The 23783-nt window shown below is 40.5% G+C and overlaps 1 protein-coding gene across 1 annotated transcript; it reads right to left on the minus strand.

Annotated features, from left to right (window-relative positions):
- Window positions 1-251: 251 nt before the first annotated feature.
- On the minus strand, window positions 252-18966 carry LOC138906680 (uncharacterized). The gene is made up of 5 exons (XM_070196099.1): window positions 18547-18966; window positions 5979-6276; window positions 1317-1588; window positions 1058-1258; window positions 252-818 (listed from the first exon to the last, which is right to left on the minus strand). Exons 1-5 carry the CDS (start codon window positions 18964-18966, stop codon window positions 252-254), a joined length of 1758 nt encoding a protein of 585 aa, XP_070052200.1.
- Between the last annotated feature and the right edge of the window lie 4817 nt (window positions 18967-23783).

A 23783-nucleotide genomic window follows, 5' to 3' on the forward strand; every position in this document is an offset into this window, starting at 1 on the left:
TCGGAGACATTTAGTTATATATTGATTGCATAACCCCTTTTCCATCAGAAATGTTGTAACCTAGACCGGAATAATTCAGTATTCCACGTGCCTTTTGGGTCTAATATCATAATTTGGTATGGGCAAGCTTTTTGCCTATCATCTAAATGGTTAGTAAAATTTAAAAGAAGAAAACAAAATTGAACTTGCGTGATACCTGACCATGGTACTTTCCTTGTCTAGAAGTAGTACTTCTTAAAGTGAACTGCGTTCTAGTTTGATGATAGTACCTTGCCATCTATGGTTTCCAACTCGTATGCTCCCTTTCCATCGATACCTTTAACCCTATAAGGGCCTTCCCAATTTGGACTCAACTTTCCTGCGTTGGCCGCTTTTGTCGATCGGAATATCTTTTTGAGGACGAAGTTCCCAATCTTGAAGTATCTCAAATTAGCTTTCCTGTTGTAATATCGCTCAATCATTTGTTTTTGAGCCGCCATTCGAATTAATGATGCTTCTCTCCTTTCTTCTAATAGATCCAAATTTACTCGCATCTCCTCTTTATTTGCTTCCTCAGTAAGATGTGTGTATCTCATACTTGGTTCACCTATCTCTACTGGAATTAAAGCTTCTGCACCATAAACAAGCGAAAATGGAGTTTCACCCATACTTGTTTTCGCTATTGTTCGATAGGCCCACAACACCCCCGGTAACACTTCTGGCCATTTGCCTTTTGGTTCTAATAATCTCTTCTTCAAGTTATTAATGATAACTTTGTTTGTCGACTCATCTTGTCCATTAGCTGCAGGGTAGTAAGGTGCGGACGTAATCCGTTTGATCTGCCAACTTTGAAAGAATTCTATGATTTTAGTACCTTTCCCTTAGCTTGAGGTAACGGGCCTACAATATCCATGCCCCACTTCATGAAAGGCCATGGTGAAATAACTGAATGTAACAATTCTACTGGGCGGTACATGTTATTGGCATATCCTTGACATTTATCGCACTTAGCTACAAAGCTTTCTGCTTCTTCTTCCATTTTTGGCCAGTAATACCCTACTCTTATTAATGTTTTTACCAATGATCTTCCCCCGACGTGATTTCCGCAGTGCCCCTCATGTACTTCCCTCATCACATACTCCATTTGCGATGGGCCAAGGCACCATGCTAAAGGTCCGCCAAACATCTTTTGATATAAACTTCCACGAATTAAGCAATACCAGGCGACTTTTTGGCGAAGCAATTGTGACTTCTTCTTGTCCTTGGGTAAGATTCCATACTGCAAAAAGTTCACAAATTTGTTCCTCCAATCCCAAGTTAAATTTATTAAAATTTACCTCACTCTTGTCTTGGTCAAGTGCCAAATGAAACAAATGTATTACGATAGCATTTTCTGCATTTGTTACATCCGTGGCAGACACGAGATTTGCCAACGCATTTGCTTCTGCATTTTCTTCCCTGGGTATCTGCACAACCTTCCATGACTGAAATTGTCTAAGTAATTCCCGTACCTTTTCTAGGTATTGTTGCATTCGCGCTTCTCTTGCCACGTAAGTCCCCTGCATCTGGTTAACCACCAACTGTGAATCACTTTGGATCACAATCTGCTCTATACCAAGTTCTTATGCCAGTTCCAAACCTGCAATCACAGTTTCGTACTCTGCCTCATTGTTAGTGATTGGATAACACTTTATTTCTTGTCTTATGACTTCTCTTGAAGGTGGAGTTAGTACAATTCCTAAACCCGCTCTTTTAACGTTTGAATTACCATCGGTAAATAAAGTCCAAGTCCCTGGATTAGATTCGGTGAATACCTGTAGTTCCTTTTCTACTTCAGGAACTAAATTCATGCTGAAATCCTCTACGAAATCTGCTAAAACCTATGATTTTATCGCAGTTCTGGGCTGATGTATGATATCATACTCACTGAGTTTTATTGACCATTTAGCTAACTACCTGATAACTCTTGTTTATGCAATGTATTCCTGTAACGACCCGACTTGTCGTTTTAAGAATTTAAGCCACGCCTAGCGACATAAGGCCCTAAGCATCTTCTTATTATGTGTATTTACTTGCGTTCGTTGTTGAATTCAGTTACCGGATGATATGGAGTGATTTGGGACACTTTGTCCCCAAAACGGATGCTTAAGTCTTAGGATTTTTACCCTAGTCGAAATGGTGTGAAGACGACTCCGGAATGGAATTTTGATGATGTCAATAGCTCTGTATGGTGATTATGAACTTAGGAGCATGTCCGAAAAATTATTTTGGAGGTCCGTAGAGGAATTTGGCTTGAAATGGCGAAAGATGAGTTTTTGGGAAGTTTGACCGGGGGGTTGACTTTTTGATATCGGGGCCGAAATCCGATTCTGGAAATTGGAATAGGTTCGCTATGTCAATTATGACTTGTGTGCCGAATTTGAAGTCATTCCAGATTGATTTGATGTGTTTCAGCACAAGATATAGAATTTGAAATTTCAAAGTTCATTAGGCTTGAATCGGGGTATGATTCGTGGCTTTGATGTTGTTTGATGTCATTTGAGGCCTCGAGCAGGTTCATGTTATGTATTGGGACTGGTTGGTACGATTGGACGGGGTCCCGGGGGCCTCGGGTTTGATTCGGGGTGGTTCCGGACCAAGTTTGGGTGTTTTGATGCAGCTGGTTGCTGGTTCTGGTGTTGTTCTTTGCGTTTGCGAGGAGCTTCTCGCGTTCGCGAAGAAGGATTTTGCTAGGAAATTTTGTTGTTCGTCGTCTGACTTTAGAGGCTCATATCTCGCAGTCTATAAAGAATTTGGATATGATCCAAAAATGAAAGTTGTAGCTCTTTATGTCTAGTTTACAGAAAGGTAAACCATTTGTCATTTGGAGTTGTATACCAAAAGGTATGGTGGATACACTATAGGCTGTCCGGGAAGAGTTTGGAAATCTCTGTTGCACAGGGTTGACGTTGGAAGCTTATATCTCATAATCTATAAGGAATTGGGAGATGAGCAACATAAGAAAGTTATAGTCCTTGGAGTCTAGTTTTCAGAAAGTCAAACCATTCATTATTTGGAGTTTTGTACAAAACGTTATGACCATTATACTATAGGCTATCTGAGAAGAGTTTGAAAATGACTTTTGAAGAATTTGTTCATCGCGAACGCGAGGGGAGTCTCGCGAACGCGAAGAACAAATCCCTGGGCAGCAGAATAAAGTCCAAATTCGTGTCATTCTTCCATTTTTGGACCAAGGAAGCTCGGGTGAGGCAATTGTTCGAGAGTTTTTCAAGGAAAACATTGGGGTAAGAATTCCTAACTTGATTTTTGTTAAATTACATGAATCTATTGTTGTTTTTATCACTATATTAGTGAATTGGGTTGAAAAATTTAGAAAACCCTCTTGGTTTAAATTTAAGAAAACCCTCTTGGAGGTCGATTTGTTATTGGAATTTAATAAAATTGGTATGGTTGAACTCGTATCGGAATGGGTGTTCGGATTTCATAAAAACTATGTCGGGTTCCGAGAGGCGGGTCCCGCGTTGACTTTTGTTGACTTTTTGGAATAAAATTTTAAGTCGACGTATTATTATCCAAAATTATTTCCGATGAATTTTAATGAAGTTATACAATTAATTTGGATAGATTTGAGTTGTCCGGAGGTCAATTCAAGCAAGAAGGCTATTTTAGAATATTGACCTAACTTCAAAAAGGTAAGTGTCTTTCTTAACCTCGAGTGGGGGAATTTCCCCTTAGGCATTGAGTCTTATGTTCAATTTGTGTAATTGAATACCATGTACGCGAGGTGACGAGCACGTACTTGGTTTATATGTGCAAATTTTATTGAGTTAACGTCTTGAGCATATTGTGTAGTAAATTGGATAATTGTTGGCACATATTTAATCATCTATTTGTCGTGCCTAAATCCTTGTTGTTGACTCTGTTGTTATATGACAAGTTGATGTGATTGTTATTTGATTATTTGTGAAATTTCGTGAATTTGCTGGTTTGATAATTATTGGAATTTAATTTCATTTTGGATTTTTCCCTCTGCAAATAATTAATTAAATGAGCTTAAGAAGAGGTGTTTATATAATTATTAAAAATTTAGAGTTAATAAAAACTTTGCTTTATGTTGAGTATTTTCTATCTCTGTTGATTGTTTTTGGGTGTTGTACACATTGTGTGGAGCCTTCGACTATTTGTTGTAAAATTAATTGACTTGGTTGTATCTTTGAAATTTTGGTTGTAGCCATTGGGAAAATTGTGATATGAATTGATGTTGTTATGTTGCCGTGATAATTTTTCGTGTAAATTGTTGTGTTGTGTTAATTATTATTTTGAAGATATAAGGGTGGCATTTCACCGTTGATATTATGTGGGTATAAGGGTGGCATTTCACTATGGTTGTGTTTGGTGGAATATTGTCTGGGCGGAGTGATAAGGGTGGCAATAGTAGCGATAAGGGTAGCTATTGATATTGTCTGGGCGGAGTGATAAGGGTGGATATAGGAGTGATAAGGGTGGCAATAGGAGCGATAAGGGTGGCTATTGTCAGGGATGACATGTGATGATGTGGGGTTGTGGTGTTGATAATTTTCATGTGATGTTGTGATTTTCTTGTGTTTACTTTTATACCTTGTGTAATTTGTCATGTTGTTGGTAAATTGATAACAATCTGATTTATGTTGAAATTGAGAGCATGTGGCTATTGCCAAGCGGTTTATAAAATGAAATGTGGGCACGAGGTGCCATTAGTAAATAATGAGGATATTTGGCACGTGAATTGTTCGTGCAGTTGTGATATAAAATGTGGGCACGAGGTATTGTGATAAAATGATAATGATAATTAGCACGTGAATTGTCCGTGCAGTTGTGATATGAAATGAGGGTACGAGGTGCCGGGGAAGTATGATGATTTAATTATGGGCACAAGGTGCCGTGGAAATATGAAAAAGGGCCGAGACCTGTATTTTTATGATTATGAAATGAGGTGTCACATGGTGACTTTTTAATTGAAAGAATTATATTCAAAATATTTATTTGGAAGGATTTTTACTTAGAAAGTATTATATGAAAGAATTGTATTTGAAAGATATTTATTTGAGGAAATTATATTTGAAAAGATTTATTGAAAGAATTATATTCGAAAAATAATTATTTGAGAAAATTATATTTGAAGGAGAGTTATCTAGAAGAATTATATGTAAAAGACATTTATTTGAAGGACTTGATTTAATTGGGTGTAATTGTGTTTATTAATTGTTGAGTGATATTAATGGTATTCTTGTTGTCTGTTGTGCATAACACTGGTTGTTTTATCCTGCCCTTATTATTAATTATTTCCTATTATTTTGTATATTATGTTGCACATGTTATTAGACTAGTGAGTGTCTTGACTGTACCTCGTCTCTACTCCATTGAGGTTAGTCTTGATACTTACTGGGTACCGACCGTGGTATACTCATACTACACTTTTGCACATTTTTGTGCAGAGCCAGGTATTGGAGACATCGGACTTGAGAAGAGTTAAAGCAGGATCGTAAGGATTCAAGGTAGAGCTGCTTGGTCATCGCAGTCCCTAGGAGTCTTTTCATTTCATTGTACTATTAATTTTAATCAAACAGTATTGTATAATCGGTCCTCGTGATCATTCCATGTATTCAGTTAGAGTTCGTGACTCAGTACTACCAGTCTTGGGAGGTTGTACATTCATATTTGTTCCGTTGTTAGTTTTGGTTACTTATTTAATTAAAAAGAAATGGCTCCAAAAATATAATTGAAATTGGCTTACCTAGTCTTAGAGACTAGGTGCCATCACGACGCCTGTGGTGGGATTTTAGGTCGTGACAATTCTTCAGGGAGGAAAGCAGTTATTATAGTAATGGGATGACATTGGAAATAAGGTCTTAACTTCCTGTATGCCATGATTAATGCTAAATCAAGCTTTTCCAAGTGGGGATACCGTGTCTTAGAATCTAACAAAGATTTACTAACATAATAAATTGGGGATTGTTTACCTTTATCCTCTCGTACCAATACTACACTTGACACAGCAAGATAAATGAGAAGCATTTCATCGTCTTTTGGTTTGGCTAGCAATGGCGTATTTGACAGATACAATTTAAGGTCCTTGAGGGCTTGTTGACATTCGTCAGTCCATTCAAATTGATTCTGCTTTTTCAATACTGAAAAGAATTTAAAACTCTTTTCTGATGACTTTGATATAAACCTCCCCCTGGCTGCTATTCTTCTTGTTAATCTCTGCATTTCTTTTTTGCTCGTGAGTATCTCTGGTATTTCTTCGAAAGCTTTGATCTGCACAAGATTCACTTCAATATTTCTGTTAGAAACGAGAAAGCCTAAAAACTTACCTTAAGCCACGCCAAAAGAGCATTTTTCTGGATTTAGCTTCATATTGTATTTGCGGAGAATCTCGAAAGTGTCTGACAAGTGTTGAAAATGATCTCCCGCATGTGTTAACTTGACCAGCATATCGTTAATGTAGGCTTCCATGGTTTTTCCCAAGTCCTCTTGAAACATTTTGGTCACCAACCTTTGATACGTGGTTCCAGCATTTTTTAAACCAAAGGGCATGATTTTATAATAGTAAGTCCATCTGTCTGTGATAAACGAAGTTTTTTCTTTATCTAGAGAGTCCATTTTTATTTGGTTATATCCTGAATATGCAACTGAAAAACTCAAAAGCTTATGTCCTGCAATAGAATCGATTAGTTGATCTATATGTGGTAGAGAAAATGAATCTTTAGGACAAGCTTTATTTAGATCAGTATAATCTACATAAACTCTCCATTTTCCATTCTTTTTAGGAACTACTACGGTATTAGCTAACCAGTTAGGGTACCTTACTTCTCGTAACGAACAAGTTTTCATAAGCTTTTGTACCTCATCTTGGATTACCTGATTTTTGAAGGATCTTTGTTTCCTCTTCTTTAGCTTGACATGTGGGTATGATAGGTCCTCATTCATGTCACGACCCGAAATTTCCCACTGACGGGACCGTGATGGCGCCTAACGTTTCACTTGCCAGGCAAGCCAATGTTAGATAATCATTAAACCAATTCCTTATTTCCATTCAATAAATAACAATAATTAACTTAGATGAAATGTAATAAGTGCGGAATATCATAAAACTGTATTAATTATTACCACCCGGATCTGGAGTCACAATTCGCGAGCATCCTAGATTTTGCTACAAGTAATAGTCAGAAAGAAATGCAACTGTCTGAATTAAAGAAAAAATAGAACATAAAAGATAGACGGGGACATCAAGGTTTGTGAACGCCGATAGATCTACCTTGAGTCTCCGGACAGCGGACCAATAGCAAAATCTCGATCAACCCGAGCCGGTATCAAAATCTGCACAGAAAGTGCAGTATCAGTACAACCGACCCCATGTACTAGTAAGTGTCGAGCCTAACCTCGACGAAGTAGTGACAAGGCTAAGGCAAAGCACCTACAAATCAACCTGTACAATTTAACAGTGTATATGCAAATAACAGAAGTGAAGAACTAAACAGGAAATGTCGGGAGGGGAACATACTGAGGGGAATACAAGATAAAGAACTACAACAGAACGATCACCGGAGCAGTCAATATACCATGAATCAACAAGAATAGTGAATAAAGTAAGGAAAAATGCACGACATCACCCTTCGTGCTTTTACTCTCAATCTCACCATAAAATTAATAGAAACGGCACAGCATCACCCTTCGTGCATTAACACTCATATCATGGCACGACATCACCCTTCGTGCATTAACACTCACAATATGACACGACATCACCCTTCGTGCATTAACACTCACAATATGGCACGGTATCACCCTTCGTGCATTAACACTCACAATATGGCGCGGCATCACCCTTCGTGAATTAACACTCACAATATGGCACGACATCACCCTTCGTGCTTTTACACTCTCCCTTACCATAATGCAATGCATAAACAACAACAACACGGAGATAAAATAACAAGTACAAACCTTACTTCAACATTTGGTTCCATAATATCAATCTCAACTTTGAAATAAAAACTCAATTATCACTAGAAAATCCGTAAACATGATAAGAACGATAAATTTCACAACAGTAGTATAACACGTAGCAATTAGGCATAGGAATGAGACAATATAAGAAAAATAGAGAAACGTAGAAAACAGGTAAATTGGCGGTGCATAAGTACTCGTCACCTCACATATACGTCGCTTACATGGATTTCACATAGCAAGTAATCTAAGGTTCCTAATTCCCTCAAGTCAGGGTTAGACACAATACTTACCTCGCTCCGAAGGCCACTTAATTCTCAATCACAGCTATTCCTTTGGAATTCACCTCCAAACCACTCGTATCTATTCAAAAATGACTTAATAATATCAAATATTGCTAAGGAAATCAATTATATTGCATAAATTAAATTTTCAAAAATTTTCCTCCAAAAAGTCAAAAAATCGACCCCGAGCCCGCTTGGTCAAAACCCGAGGTTCGGACCAAAATCCATTTACCCATTCATCCTCGAGCCCGAATATATAATTGGTTTTGGAATCCGACCTCAAATTGAGGACTAAATCCCCAAATTCCCGAAATCCCTAGTTTCTACCCTAACCCTTAATTCTACAATGAAAACTCTAGATTTTAGGTTAAAAATTCAAGAAATGTAATGGGTAATTGAAATAAAATTGTTTAGAATCACTTACCAACACTTTGGGGAAGAAATGACTCTTGAAAAATTGCCTCACACCGTTTGGTTTTTGAGAAAAATGAATTTTTGGCTAAATCCCGTGTTTGGATTCTGTTAAGTGCTAGGCGACAGTGTTCATCGCATTCGCGAGAGCACTATCACATTCGCGCGACAGTGCTCGCGTTTGTGTAGGCTACCCTTCCCTGGTCTTCGCCTTCGCGAGATAATGTTCGCGTTCGCGATGAAGAAAAGGCTGACTCTCCCTCCCCAGTGCCTAACACTACGCGTTCGCGATGGGCTAGTCACGTTCGTGAAGGGTAACGCCCCCATCGCTTCGCGTTCGCGACCAAGCCTTCGTGTTCGCGAAGAAGAAATCCCTGCCTCATCAGTTTACTCTTCGCGTTCATGAGAGGACCTTCGTGAACGCGAAGAAGGACATGCCAGAACCCAGACTCTGCAGAAAAAAACCAGATTTGCAATGTCTAAAACATCTTGTGGCCTATCCGAAACTCCCCCGAGCCCTCGAGGCTCCAAACCAAACATGCACACAAGTCTATAAACATCATACGGACCTGCTCGCATGATCAAATCACCAAAATAACACCTAGAACTCTAAATTTAGCACCAAATCAAATAAAATTCTCAAGAACACTTTAAAGTTGCTATTTTCTCAACTGGACGTCCGTATAATGTCAAATCAACTCCGTTTTTCACCAAATTTCACAGACAAGTCTTAAATATAATAATAAACCTATACTGGGCTCCGGAACCAAAATACGGACCCGGTACTAACAATGCCAAACATCAGTCAATTCTTAAAAATAAATAATTTCCAAACTTTTAATTTTCATCAAAAATTCATAACTTGAGCTAGGGACCTCCGAATTCGATTACAGGCATACGCCCAGGTCCCATAATTCGATTCAGACCTACCGGGACCGTCAAAGCATGGATCCGGGCCCGTTTACCAATAATGTTGACCGAAGTCAACTAAAATTAACTTTTAAGGCAAAAATTCTTATTTTCATTAGTTTTCAACATAAAAGCCTTCCTGAAACCTACCCGGACTGCGCACGCATATCGAGGAGAGTAAAAATGAGATTTTCAAGTCTTAAGAGCGCAGATTCGAATTCTAAAACATAAGATGACCTTTTGGGTCATCACATTCTCCACCTCTAAAACAACCGTTCGTCCTCGAACAGGCATAGAAAAGTACCTGGGCTGGTGAAAAGGTGGGGATATCTACTCCGCATATCGGACTCCCAAGTAGCTGCCTCAATAGGCTGACCGCTCCACTACACTCGAACTGAAGGGTAACTCTTTGATCTCAACTGGCGAACTTGCCGAGCTAGAATTGTCACCGGCTCCTCCTCGTAAGTCAAATCCTTGTCCAACTGGACAGAGCTGAAATCTAACACATGGGACGGATCATTGTGATACTTTCGAAGCATGGACATATGGAATACCGGATGAACAGTTACTAAACTAGGTGGCAGCGCAAGCCTGTAAGCCACCTCTCCTACTCTCCCAAGAATCTTAAAAGGTCCAATATACCTAGGGCTCAACTTGCCCTTCTTTCCAAACCTCATTACCTAGTTCTTCACTCTCTCTCCGACCATGAATGCAACATCACGAACTCTACGGTCGGCATAACTCTTCTTCCTGGACTGAGCTGTGCGAAGTCGATCCTGAATAATCTTGACCTTATCCAAGGCATCCTGTACTAAGTCTGTGCCCAACAACTAAGCCTCTCCCTACTCGAACCACCCAACTGGTGACCGACACCGCCTACCATATAATGCCTCATAGGGAGCCATCTGAATGCTTGACTGGTAGCTGTTCTTATAGGCGAACTCTACAAGGGGCAAGAACTGATCCCACGATCCTCTGAAGTCTATAACACAAGCGCGGAGCATATCCTCCAAGATCTGAATAGTACGCTCGGACTGCCCGTCCGTCTGAGGATGAAATGTTGTGCTCAACTCAACCCGCGTTCCTAACTCACGCTGAACTGCCCTCCAAAACTGCAAGGTAAATTGCGTACCTTGATCAGAAATAATAGACATTGGCACACCATGAAGACGGACGATCTCACGAATGTAAATCTCTGCCAACTGCTCTGAGGAATAGTTAACTGCCATAGGAATGAAATGCACTGACTTAGTGAGCCTGTTCACAATAACCCAAACTGTATCGAACTTCCTCTGAGTCCGTGGGAGTCCAACAACAAAATCCATAGTGATACGCTCCCACTTCCACTCAGGAATATCTAACCTCTAAAGAAAACCACCAGGTCTCTGATGCTCACACTTTACCTGCTGGTAATTTAGGCACCGAGCTACATAGGCAACTATGTCCTTCTTCATTCGCCTCCACCAATAATGCTGCCTCAAGTCCTGATATATCTTGGTGACACCCGGATGAATAGAATACTGAGAACTGTGGGACTCCTCAAGGATCAACTCACGAAGTCCATCCACATTAGGCACACAAATACGACCCTGCATCCTCAAAACTCTGTTATCTCCAATAGTAACCTGCTTGGCACCACCATGTTGCACTGTGTCTCTAAGGACAAGTAAATGAGGATCGTCATCCTGTTGATCTCTGATGCACTCAAACAAAGAAGACCGAGCAACTGTACAAGCTAGAACATGGCTGGGCTTAGAAAAATCTAACCTCACGAACTGGTTGGCCAAGGCCTGAACATCCAATGCAAGCGGTCTCTTACCAACTGGAATATATGCAAGGCTACCCATACTTACTTACTTTCTACTTAAAGCATCGGCCACCACATTTGCCTTCCCGGTATGATACAATATGGTGATATCATAGTCTTTCAATATCTCCAGCCACCTCCTCTACCTCAAATTGAGTTCCTTCTGCTTGAACAAATGCTGCAAGCTCCGATGATCAGTGAATACCTCACATGGTACACCGTAAAGATAGTGCCTTCAAATCTTCAGCGCGTGAACAACGGCTGCCAGCTCTAGATCATGAACATGGTAATTCTTCTCGTGAACCTTCAGCTACCGTGAAGCATATGCAATAACCTTGCCATCCTACATCAATACTGCACCCAGACCAATACGAGATGCATCACAATATAATGTATAAGATCCTGAACCTGTGGGTAACACCAATACCGGTGCCGTGGTCAAAGTAGTCTTGAGCTTCTGAAAGCTCGCTTCACACTCGTCTGACCACCTGAACGGGGCACCCTTCTGGGTCAATCTGGTGAATGGGGCTGCTATGGATGAAAAACCCTCCACATATCGACGGTAATAGCCCGCCAAACCCAGGAAACTACGAATCTCTGTAGCTGATGTGGGTCTAGGCCAGTTCTGGACTACCTCAATCTTCTTAGGATCCACCTGAATACCCTCTGCTGATACAACATGACCCAAGAAAGCAATTGAACTCAACCAAAACTCGCATGTTGAGAACTTAGCATATAACTGGCTGTCTTTCAGAGTCTGAAGAACGATCCGAAGGTGCTGCTCATGCTCCTCTCGGCTGTGGGAGTAGATCAAGATTTCATCAATAAATTCAACCACAAAGGAATCCAAGTAGGGTTTGAACACACGGTTCATCAAATCCATGAATGCTGCTCGGGCATTTGTCAGCCCAAATGACATCACTAGAAACTCATAATGCCCATACCGAGTCCGAAAAGCTATCTTAGGAACATCGGATGCCCTAATCCTCAACTGATGGTAGCCAGATCTCAAATCAATCTTTGAAAATAACTTGGCACCCTGAAGGTGATCAAATAAATCATCAATCCTCGGCAATGGATATTTGTTCTTGGTGGTGACTTTGTTCAACTGCCGATAATCTATACATATCCTCATCGATCCATCTTTCTTCTTCACAAACAACACCGGTGCACCCCAGGGCAAGACACTAGGTCTAATGAAGCCCTTATCAAGCAAATCTTGCAACTTCTCATTCAATTCTTTCAACTCTAGCGGGGCCATGTGATATGGCAAAATGGAAATAGGCTGAGTGCCTGTAGCCAAATCAATGCAGAAATCAATATCCCTGTCGGGTGGCATCCCCGACAGGTCTACATGAAACACTTCTGGAAACTCACGAACAACCGGCACCAAATCTATGGAAGAAACCTCTGCACTAGAATCACGAATATAAGCAAAATAAACTAGAAACCCCTTCTCGACCATATACCGAGCCTTCACATAAGAGATAACCCTACTGGCAGAATGGCCAAGATTCCCTCTCCACTTTATTAGAGGCAACCCCTGTAAGGCTGAGGTCACCATCTTGGCGTGACAATCTAATATAGCATGTTAAGGTGACAACCAATCCATACCCAGTATGACATCAAAATCAACCATGTTGAGAAGTATAAGATCTACACGAGTGTCAAGACTCCCAATGGTGACCACACACGAACGATAAATACGATCTACAACAATAGCATCTCCCACTGGTGTGGACACATACACAGGAGCACTCAAAGAATCACGGCGCACAACCAAATAGGAAGTAAAATAGGATGACACATAGGAGTAAGTAGATTCCGGATAAAATAGAACTGAAGCATCTCTACTGCAAACTGAAACATTACCTGTGATAACAGTGTCAGATGACTCAGCCTCAAGCCTGGCTGGGAAAGCATAACACCGGGGTTGGGCCCCACCACCCTGAACTACATCCCTAGGACGGCCTCTAACTGGCTGGTCTCCACCTCTAATGGCCTGACCTCCACCTCTAACAGTCAGGCCTCTACCTCTGGCTAGCTGAGCAGGTGGTGCAGCAACTGGTGCCGGGACCATGGCACATGAACTTTGATGCTGTGAGCTACCCGTTGCTCGAGGGCAAAATCTAGCAATGTCCCTCGGATCACCACAAGTATAACATAACCTCGGCTGCTGTGACTGCTGACCCAGAATAACCACCCTGATAACTATGGAGTAGAGGTGCACTGTAGGCTAGCTGGTTGGAATAATGCATCTGAGGGCCACGACCACCTGAGCTGTGGGATGCTTGAAGCACTGAATGAAACGGCCTGGGAGGATGGCCTCTACCAAAAGTACTCCTGCTTCTAGATGAGGCACCACTGAACTCACCAGAATGACAAGGTCTCTTGTCTGACCCCTGACCTCCCTGAGTAAGAACCATTTTGACTCGTCTGGCGACATTAGCAGCCGCCTGAAAAGAAATCTTACTCCCAGTCTCCTTAGCCATCTACAATCTGATAGGCTGAGCAAGTCCATCAATAAACCTCCTCATCCTCTCTCTCTCGGTGGGAAGCACAAGAATAGCATGACGAGCCAAATCCACAAAATGGGTCTCATATTGAGTAACAGTCATACTGCCCTGCTGGAGACGCTCAAACTGACGGCGACACACCTCTCAATGTGATAGGCAAAAACTTCTCTATGAAGAGCTGAGAGAACTAGTCCCAAGTAAGAGCAGGTGACCCAGCTGGTCTAGTCAACAAGAAATCTCTCCACCATTTCTTGGCGGAACCAGTCATCTAAAATGTAGCAAAATCGACCCCATTGGTCTCCACTATACCCATGTTTCGTAAAACCTCGTGACAACTGTCAAGATAATCATGAGGGTCCTCTCAAGGAGAACCACTGAAGTGAACATAAAAGAACTTGGTAAACCTGTCCAATCTCTATAAAGTCTCAGAAGACATAACTGGTCCATCTCCGACCTGTGCTGCAATAACCGGCTAAACTAAACCAACTGCCTAAGCTGCTGGTGCCTAATACTGGGGAGCTATCTGCTCCAGAGTAGGAGTGGTGGTAGTCTGGGCTCCTCCTCCTGCCTAAGAGACAGCTAGTGCAATGAGAAATGCTCCAGTCTGGGCCACACTCTCCATAAGGCCCACCAAATGGACCAAAGCATCCTGAAGTACTGGGGTGGCAGTGAACCCCTTCGGAACCTGAGCTAGTCCGGTAGGAACAGTCTGGGCTGGAACCTTCTCGTCAAGCTCTATCTTAGGCTCCACTGCTGGGGCTGCTACTCGGGTTCTAGGTTGGGCCCTGCCACTGCCTCGGCCTCTGGCACGGCCTCGGCCTTGACCTCTGCACCGTGTAGGAGCTGTCACTGGAGGCTCTGGTTGTTGCTCAGCTGAGGAAGTGGTACGTGTTCTCGCCATCTGTGAGAGACTAAGAGTTGAAGAGTTCAATTAGTATTGAGAAAGCAAAATCGCAGGACAGAGAAGAATAGAAGTGAAACTTGTTCCTAAACTTCATAGCCTCTAGAAGATAAGCACAGACGTCTCCGTACTGATCCTCCAGACTCTACTAAGCTTGCTCGTGAATCGTGAGACCTAGGTAACCTAGTGCTCTGATACCAACTGTCACGACCCAAAATTTCCCACCGACGGGACCGTGATGGCGCCTAACATTTCACTTGCCAGGCAAGCCGACGTTAGAGAATCATTAAACTAATTGCTTATTTCCATTCAGTAAATAACAATAATTAACTAAGATGAAATGTAATAAGGGCGGAATATCATAAAACTGTATTAATTACAACCACCCGGATCTAGAGTCACAATTCATGAGCATTCTAGAATTTGCTATAAGTAATAGTTAGAAAGAAATGCAACTGTCTGAATTAAAGAAACAATAGAACATAAAAGATAGACGGGGACTTCAAGGTTTGTGAACGCCGATAGATCTACCTTGAGTCTCCGGACAGCGGACCAATAGCAAAATCTCGATCAACCCGAGCCGGTATCAAAATCTGCACAGAAAGTGCAGAGTGCAGTATCAGTACAACCAACCCCATGTACTGGTAAGTGTCAAGCCTAACCTTGACGAAGTAGTGACGAGGCTAAGGCAAGGCACCTATAAATCAACCTGTACAATTTAAAAGTGTATATGCAAATAACAGAAGTGAAGAACTAAACAGGAAATGTCGGGAGGGGAACATACTGAGGGGAATACAATATAAAGAACTACAACAGAACGATCACCGGAGTAGTCAATATACCATGAATCAATAGGAATAGTGAATAAAGTAAGGAAAAATGCACGGCATCACCCTTCGTGCTTTTACTCTCAATCTCACCATAAAATTAATAGAAACGGCACGACATCACCCTTCGTGCATTAACTCTCATCTCATGGCATGGCATCACCCTTCGTGCATTAACACTCATAATATGGCATGGCATCACCCTCCGTGCTTTTACACTCTCCCTTACCATAATGCAATGCATAAACAACAACAGGGAGATAAAATAACAAGTACAAACCTTACTTCAACATTTGGTTCCATAATATCAATCTCAACTTTGAAATAAAAACTCAATTATCACCAGAAAATCCATAAACATGATAAGAACGATAAATTTCACAACACTAGTATAACACGTAGCAATTAGGAATAGGAATGAGACAATACAAGAAAAATGGAGAAACGTGGAAAACAAGTAAATTGGCGGCGCATAAGTACTCGTCATCTCAAATATACGCCGCTCACATGGATTTCACTTAGCAAGTAATCTAAGGTTCCTAATTCCCTCAAGTCAGGGTTAGACACAACACTTACCTCGCTCTGAATGCCACTTAATTCTCCATAACAGCTTTTCCTTTGGAATTCACCTCCAAACCATTCGTATCTATTCAAAAATGACTCAATAATATCAAATATTGCCAAAAGAATCAATTATATTGCATAAATTAAATTTCCCAAATTTTCCTCCAAAAAGTCCAAAAATTGACCCCGGGCCCGCTTGGTCAAAACCCGAGGTTCGGACCAAAATCGATTTACCCATTCATCCCCGAGCCCGAATATATAATTGGTTTTGGAATCCGACCTAAAATTGAGGTCTAAATCCCCAAATTCCCAAAATCCCTAGTTTCTACCCTAACCCCTAATTCTACCATGAAAACTCTAGATTTTAGGTTCAAAATTCAAGAAATGTAATGGGTAATTGAAAGAAAATAGTTTAGAATCACTTACCAACACTTTGGGGAAGAAATGACTCTTGAAAAATCGCCTCACACCGTTTGGTTTTTGAGAAAAATGAATTTTTGGCTAAATCTCGTGTTTGGATTCTGTTAAGTGCTGGGCGACAGTGTTCATCGCGTTCGCAAGAGCACTGTCGCGTTCTCGAAGAGTATAGGCTGACAAGCCTTCACGTTCGTGAGACAGTGCTCGCATTCGCATAGGCTACCCTTCCCTGGTCTTCGTGTTCGCGAGACAGTATTCGCGTTCACGATGAAGAAAAGGTTGACTCCCCCTCCCTAGGGCCTAGGACTACGCGTTCGCGATGAGCTTGTCGCGTTCACGAAGGGTAATGCCCCCATCGCATCACGTTCGTGACCAAGCCTTCGTGTTCGCGAAGAAGAAATCACTGCGTCATCAGTTTACTCTTCGCGTTCACAAGAGGACCTTCGCGAACGCGAAAAAGGACATGCCAGAACCCAGACTCTGCAGAAAAAACCAGATTTCCAAAGTCGAAAACATCTCGTGGCCTATCCAAAACTCACCCGAGCCCTCGGGGCTCCAAACCAAACATTCACACAAGTCTAAAAACATCATACAGACCTGCTCGCATGATCAAATCGCCAAAATAACACCTAGAACTCTAAATTTAGCACCAAATCAAATGAAATTCTCAAGAACACTTTAAAGCTACTATTTTCTCAACTGGACGTTCGAATCACATCAAATCAACTGCATTTCTCACCAAATTTCACAGGCAAGTCTTAAATATCATAATGAACCTATACCGGGCTCCGAAACCAAAATACGGACCCGGTACTAACGATGCCAAACATCAATCAATTCAGAAAAACAAATAATTTCGAGACTTTTAATTTTTATCAAAAATTCATAACTTGAGCTAGGGACCTCCGAATTCGATTCCAGGCATACGCCCAGGTCCCATAAATCGATATGGACCTTCCGAGACCGTCAAAGCACGGATCCGAGCTTGTTTACCAAAAATGTTGACCGAAGTCAACTAAAATCAACTTTTAAGGAAAAAATTCTTATTTTCATTAGTTTTCAACATAAAAGCTTTCCGGAAACCTGCCCGGACTGCGCATGCAAATCGAGGAGGGTAAAAATGATATTTTTAAGGCTTAAAAGCGCAGATTCGAGTTCTAAAACATAAGATGACCTTTTGGGTCATCACAATTCAATTTGTGAGTCATTACCTCCGGTGATATATCTGTCATATCTGAATGCGACCAAGCGAAGCAATCTACGTTAGCTTGTAAAAATTCGATTAACTTACCTTTCATTTATGGGCTTAAATTTGCTCCGACATAAACTTTTTTGCCAGGCCAACGTGTAAATAGTACTATAGCTTTGATTTCTTCAACAGTTGTGTTAATATTTTCATATTTCTCTGGCTCTTGAATAACATCGGGTCTCAAATCAACATCAGTCTGTCCTGGTATGCCTTCAGTTGAGGTTTTTGCACCAATGTCCTCAACCGAGTTCTATAGTTGCTATTTTGCATCTATATCATTGACTACCTTGCTCTAAACCACCACCGAGTTAATACTTCTTGAAGCTTGTTGATCTTCACTGATTTGACAGATTCCCCATAATGAAGGAAATTTGATAACCTGATGTAATGTGGATGGGACAACCTCCATGTCGTGAATCCATGGTCTTCCAGAATTATATTATATGCCATGTCCGCATCTACCACCTAGAACTTCGTATCCTTAACAACCCCTTCATCAAACTTGGTGAGTAAAACTTCCCCTTTTGTGATAACACTTGAATTATCAAACCCGGCCAAGGACCGTGCCTTTGGAATCACCATGTCGTTAGCTTGCATTTTTTTCATCACCCTTAGTAAAATGATATTTATTGAACTACCTGGATCAATCAAAACTCGCTTTACGTTAGTATCGTGTACAAGTAAAGATATTACCAGTGCATCGTTGTGAGGAATCATCAAGCTGTCCGCATCTTCATCATTGAATGTTATACTATCTCCATCTAAAACTTGGTGAACTCGCTTCCCATGAGTAACCGTGACTTTTGACATCTTTTTTGCAGCTGTATAAGTTACACCATTGACCTCATCTACCACAGTTATCACATTAACTGTTCTTTTTGGTGACGGAGGTTTTGGGAGTTCTTGTTTGTTCTTCATATATGATTGTCTTCCTTTCTCGCTAAACATGTCAGTTAGATAAACTTGCTTCGACAAGTGCTCGACCTCTCCCTGCAGTAGTCTACAATCTGTTATTCTATGGCCATGATCGTTGTGAAACTCACACAAGAAATCTGGATTCCTTTTGCTTGGATCTGATCTCATTTCTTTAGGCCATTGCACCTTATCTCCCATACCTCTTAAAATAGATACTAACTCAGAGGTGCTGACGTTGAAGCTGTAATCACCTACCCTTGCATGTGTACCAGATTCGTTGCCTCATGCATCCCGTTTCTTTCTGAACCTAGATGAAGAACTCGTGTCTTTTTGCCTCGATCTTGAGTCAAACCTTGTATTTTCTTGTTTAGATCGAGGGTCCCACCCAGCAGGTCGCATGTAAGGTTCGTACCTATTTTTCCGGTCCTTTTTCTGATTTTGAACATCTCGATCCTACTCTTTCATCGGTTCTTGACTGTGCGATCGTATCTTCTTCTATCCGCAACTTTGTGTTGTATTTGTTGTACACATCATTCCCAGTTGTCGCTGGGAATTCCCGCAAACTCTCTTTCAGTCTTTTCGTGGCTTCTGAACTTTTCTCATTTAAATTACTTGCGAATGCAATAGCTGCCTAGTTATCAGGTACCCGAGGTAACATCATCCTCTCCCGTTGGAATTTATGTACGAATTGCCTGAGTAATTTTGTATTCCCCTATTTTACCTTAAAGATGTCTTCCATCCTTTTTTCAACCTTCTGAGCTCCCGAATGTGCTTTTATAAATAAATCTGCAAGCTCAGCAAAAGAATCAATAGAATTTCCAGGTAAAAGAGAATACCACGTTAATGCTCCTTTCTTGAGTGTTTCACCAAATTTCTTATCCAAAACCGATTCAATTTCTTGTTTGGTTAAATCGTTGCCTTTTACGCCGATTGTGAATGCAGTTACGTGATATCGAGGGTCGGTCATTCCATCATATTTCGAAATATCAGATATTTTAAACTTTTTAGGAATTGGCAAGGGCACTGCACTTGGCTTCCAAAGTTGTTTCGAATACTTGTCAATATCCACCCTTTTGATCACGGGTGGCACACCAGGTATTTGCTCTATGGGATCGTTTTGCCCTTCAATTGTTTCTGCAAAGTTAGCGCCAAACTTTGTAGATTAGAATTATTTGGTGTACCTGACCCTCCATCGCGATATTCGTTTGGATTTCCTCAACCTCTAGAGTTGTCAAACCCTAAGTGCGGGTCTTCTAGGGTTGTTTTATTGACTTGTGAAGGAGATTGTGGCGCATTGGGAAATCCTCTAACGAAAGCTTGTAAAGCACTATTCACGTGTCCTGCAATCAATTTCTTTAGAGCGCCCTGCTCTACAGTTTGTTCATCTCCTTGTTGATCATCAACGTGCGATGTAGACCTTTCAGGTGAACCTCCACGGAATCGCTGAGGGGATCCCGTTTGAGAGAGGAGCGGTGGAGTTCCACCTTGTGGGTTCAACTGGTTATTTTCGTTAGCAGTTGACATAGTTGGTTATCAAAAAGTATAATTTTTAAAGTGAAAAGATTATCAGATTCCCGGTAATGGAACCAATTTGTTTAACAAAAAATAGATTTTCCGGTCAGAGTCAATATCTAGAAGAAAACGGGTTACTAATAACCAAGTTTTACTTCACTTTCTTAATAATCTTAAGAGAAATAAAAGAAATGATGGAAATAACTAACAAAGAATAGTGTGGAACGGATTGACAAACACTTCCCAAAATCAAGGCCTAAAATTTAGAGAGTAAGCAAAGAATTATAGTATGAATTTCAGTAATAATTGTCACCCGTCTTTACAAATGGAATTCCCATCCTTATATAGGAGCTTACAATCGTAACGGCTATCATACATAATTTGGACTAAGAGGGCATTAACTGTATTGATTTTCCATTACCATAGACAATCGTAACTGTATATTTATGACTAAAGATTCCTTATAACCGCTCCCGATTTCCCTTCCTTATTTATCTCTGGTTCATGTATCTTCCCTTCTTTGCAGTCTTCATTCATTCTGTTTCTTTTTGTCCTTTGACAACTGTCAGGCTCGTTTTTTCTCTTATGCTATCCAGAGGGTGTTTCTCCCGTGCCTTCCGCGCATCCTTAGTTCATTTAATTGAGAATGCCACTTGTCGCTATATCGACACTTCACGTGTCATGCCTCGTCAGCTTAATGTCGTTCCACATGTCGTGACTTTTGCCACCAATACACAATCTACGATTTATACTCCTATAAAATTGAAAAGCCACATTAAATTTGAAGAAATGACTCTTTATATATCAGATAGAAAGTTATATATTGTGCGCTAGCCCCAAGTACAGGGTTAGAACTCTCTTTTTTGTGTGTGTAGGGGGGGGGGGGGGTTTCACGTGGAGGAGAATTAGACCTAAAACGGCCTTGTTAAATCAATCGCAACTTGCAGCCACTATATAAGTATATATATATCTAGCACATGATATATAATATATGCAGGCACATCGTGAATTTTCTTCTACGATATTGTTTCTAATGTCTTGATAAATATATATATATACACACGAACTTCAAAATTTTAACTAAGAGGTCCTTTCGTTACTTCTTGAGAAGAAATTATAGATATATACTACGAACTTAATAGTTAATATTTACCCATGCCGAGATATCACTAGCAATGAGGATAAAATATACCTGTAATTGTCTCTGTATATATAAAATAAAATAACCTTAGATACTTAAAATCACTATGTCTCTGTATTGTTGATTCTTGTTTGAATTTAAACTAGGGTGCTCTACCACTTTATTGTAAGTTAAAGAAATGAGTAACACTATTCAAAAATATAAAAACTTATAAGGCACAAAAGGATGGAATAGCGGGACAAACATAAAACTATAACGACCCAAAATCTCACCTGTCGTGATGGCGCCTATCTCAATAAACCACCATATCTTTTAAGTTTGAGAACAAAATAATTAAATTCAGCAGAAGAAACTCACAATTTAAAATATAACACTCCCAAAACCCGGTGTCACTGAGTACATGAGCATCTAATTATGAATACAAAGCTTGACGGATAAAAATCACTGTCTGAAAATATAGAACAGTACAATAATTAAACATGAAAGGAATCGAGTTTGTGGACGTCAAGCAGCTACTTTGATAGTTCCCAACAGAATTAACTTCGAAATCTAGCAGCCGTCGTATCAGGGAGCACCTGGATCTGCACACGAGGTGCAGAGTGTAGTATGAGTACAACTAACCCAATAAGTAACAAGACTAACCTCTGGGCTGAAAGTAGTGACGAGATACGCAAGTACTATCCAGTATAAATAATGATACAAAAATGTAGGCATGCTTTCAAGTTCAACAGTTAAACTCAGTACAAGTGAAATAGATCAATACTTCATGATATGAGGAATACGACATCTCACTAGAAAGACCTCAAGTAAATACTGGTCACCAATTATTCGGTCACTCGGTACTGTTTATGGGCAATCCAGCCCAAGGGTGTTCCAACCCATATATAAATACACATCGACTGACAGTCAGTCACTCAGTTCGGTATAAGGAAAATCCAGCTCTGGGTAATTTATCCCCAAATTTAAATGATACGGACAAGATTCATGTCCAAGTAAATTCACTACAATATAAATAAGTAAAGCAAGTCCATGCCCTGGGAAATCTATCCCGAATATATATAATAATATACGCTCACTGGGGGTGTGTACAGACTCCGGAGGAGTTCCTTCATCCCAAGCGTGATATAAAGCCTCTATGGCCTACTGTAGGCGGGCAGTCCCGATCGGTATAATAATAAAGCCTATAAGGCCTGTTGCAGGTGGGCATCATCGATCCAAATGATAGTAAAGCCTATAAGCCCTGCTGCAGGCGGGCAGCCCCGATCCAAATGATAGTAAAGCCTATAAGGCCTGCTATAAGCGGGCAACCCCAATCCATATAATAATAATGTATAAAGCCATTATGGCATGCTGCAGGTGGGCAGCCCCGATCCAGAATAACAATAATATATATAAAGCCAATATGGCCTGCTGCGGCGCGCTGCTCGATCCCATAAATATCCTCACAATGGATGAATGTGACTGAGTGTGAAATGTACACTTGTTTTTTAAAAAAATTATTTCAACAGCAACACGACCCCATGGGTCCAAAATTATCGGCACATAGCTTAAACATGATCTTTAATAAGAGTCTCAGCTCAATTTCCTAACACGAGGAGAATATTCGGATAATAACATGATTCTTTAATTTTACAACTTCACAGGATTTATTCAAGACACAATTTATGTGGTGCACGTCTACATGTTCGTCACATATCGTGTGTGTCACCTCCAAACAATTTATATCGTACCAAAATTGGGGATTCATACCCTCAGAACCAAGTTTAGAAGTGTTACTTACCTCAAACCGTGTAAATCTTTACTCCGCTAGGCTGTTGCCTTGTGAATTGGCCTCCAAATGCCTCGAATCTAGCCAAAATTAATTCGATTCAGTCAATAAAATTTATTGGAATTAATTCCATAAGAAAATACTAATTTTACAACAAAATCCAAAATTTAGCTCAAATATCGCGCGTGGGGCCCACATCTCGAAATCTGACGAAACTCACAAAATCCGACAACCATCCAATTACAAGTTCAACCATATCGGTGTACAAATCTCGAAAATTCATTTTATGAAATTGTAGAAATTCCTCCGATTTCTCTTGAAAAATCAATAATCTAACGCCGAAAAAGAAGATTAATTCATGGAATGTAATCACAAGGGAGTCAAGAACACTTACCCCAAGGTGTGTGGAAAATTTCCTCTCCAAAGTCACCCAATCCGAGCTCCAAAATCCGAAAATGAAGAAAGAAACCAAAACCCACGATTTTATCTTCTGTCCAGTCATTTACTCTTCGTGATCGCGAAGCATAAACTCCCCAACTCTTCCGGACAGCCTCTAGTATAATGGTCATAATGTTTTATACAAAACTCGAAATG

This window comes from Nicotiana tomentosiformis, chromosome 1, assembly GCF_000390325.3.
Source record: "Nicotiana tomentosiformis chromosome 1, ASM39032v3, whole genome shotgun sequence".
In the NCBI taxonomy this organism is placed as follows: domain Eukaryota; kingdom Viridiplantae; phylum Streptophyta; class Magnoliopsida; order Solanales; family Solanaceae; genus Nicotiana; species Nicotiana tomentosiformis.

Coding starts and splice junctions, on each gene's coding strand:
- LOC138906680 (XM_070196099.1), bottom strand. CDS start 18,966: ATGGGAGATAAGGTGCAATGGCCTAAAGAAATGAGATCAGATCCAAGC. Junction 6,277..18,546: donor TTCCTCACAACGATGCACTG/GTAATATCTTTA, acceptor AATCTTGTGCAG/ATCAAAGCTTTCGAAGAAAT. Junction 1,259..1,316: donor TTGACCAAGACAAGAGTGAG/GTAAATTTTAAT, acceptor AACTTTTTGCAG/TATGGAATCTTACCCAAGGA.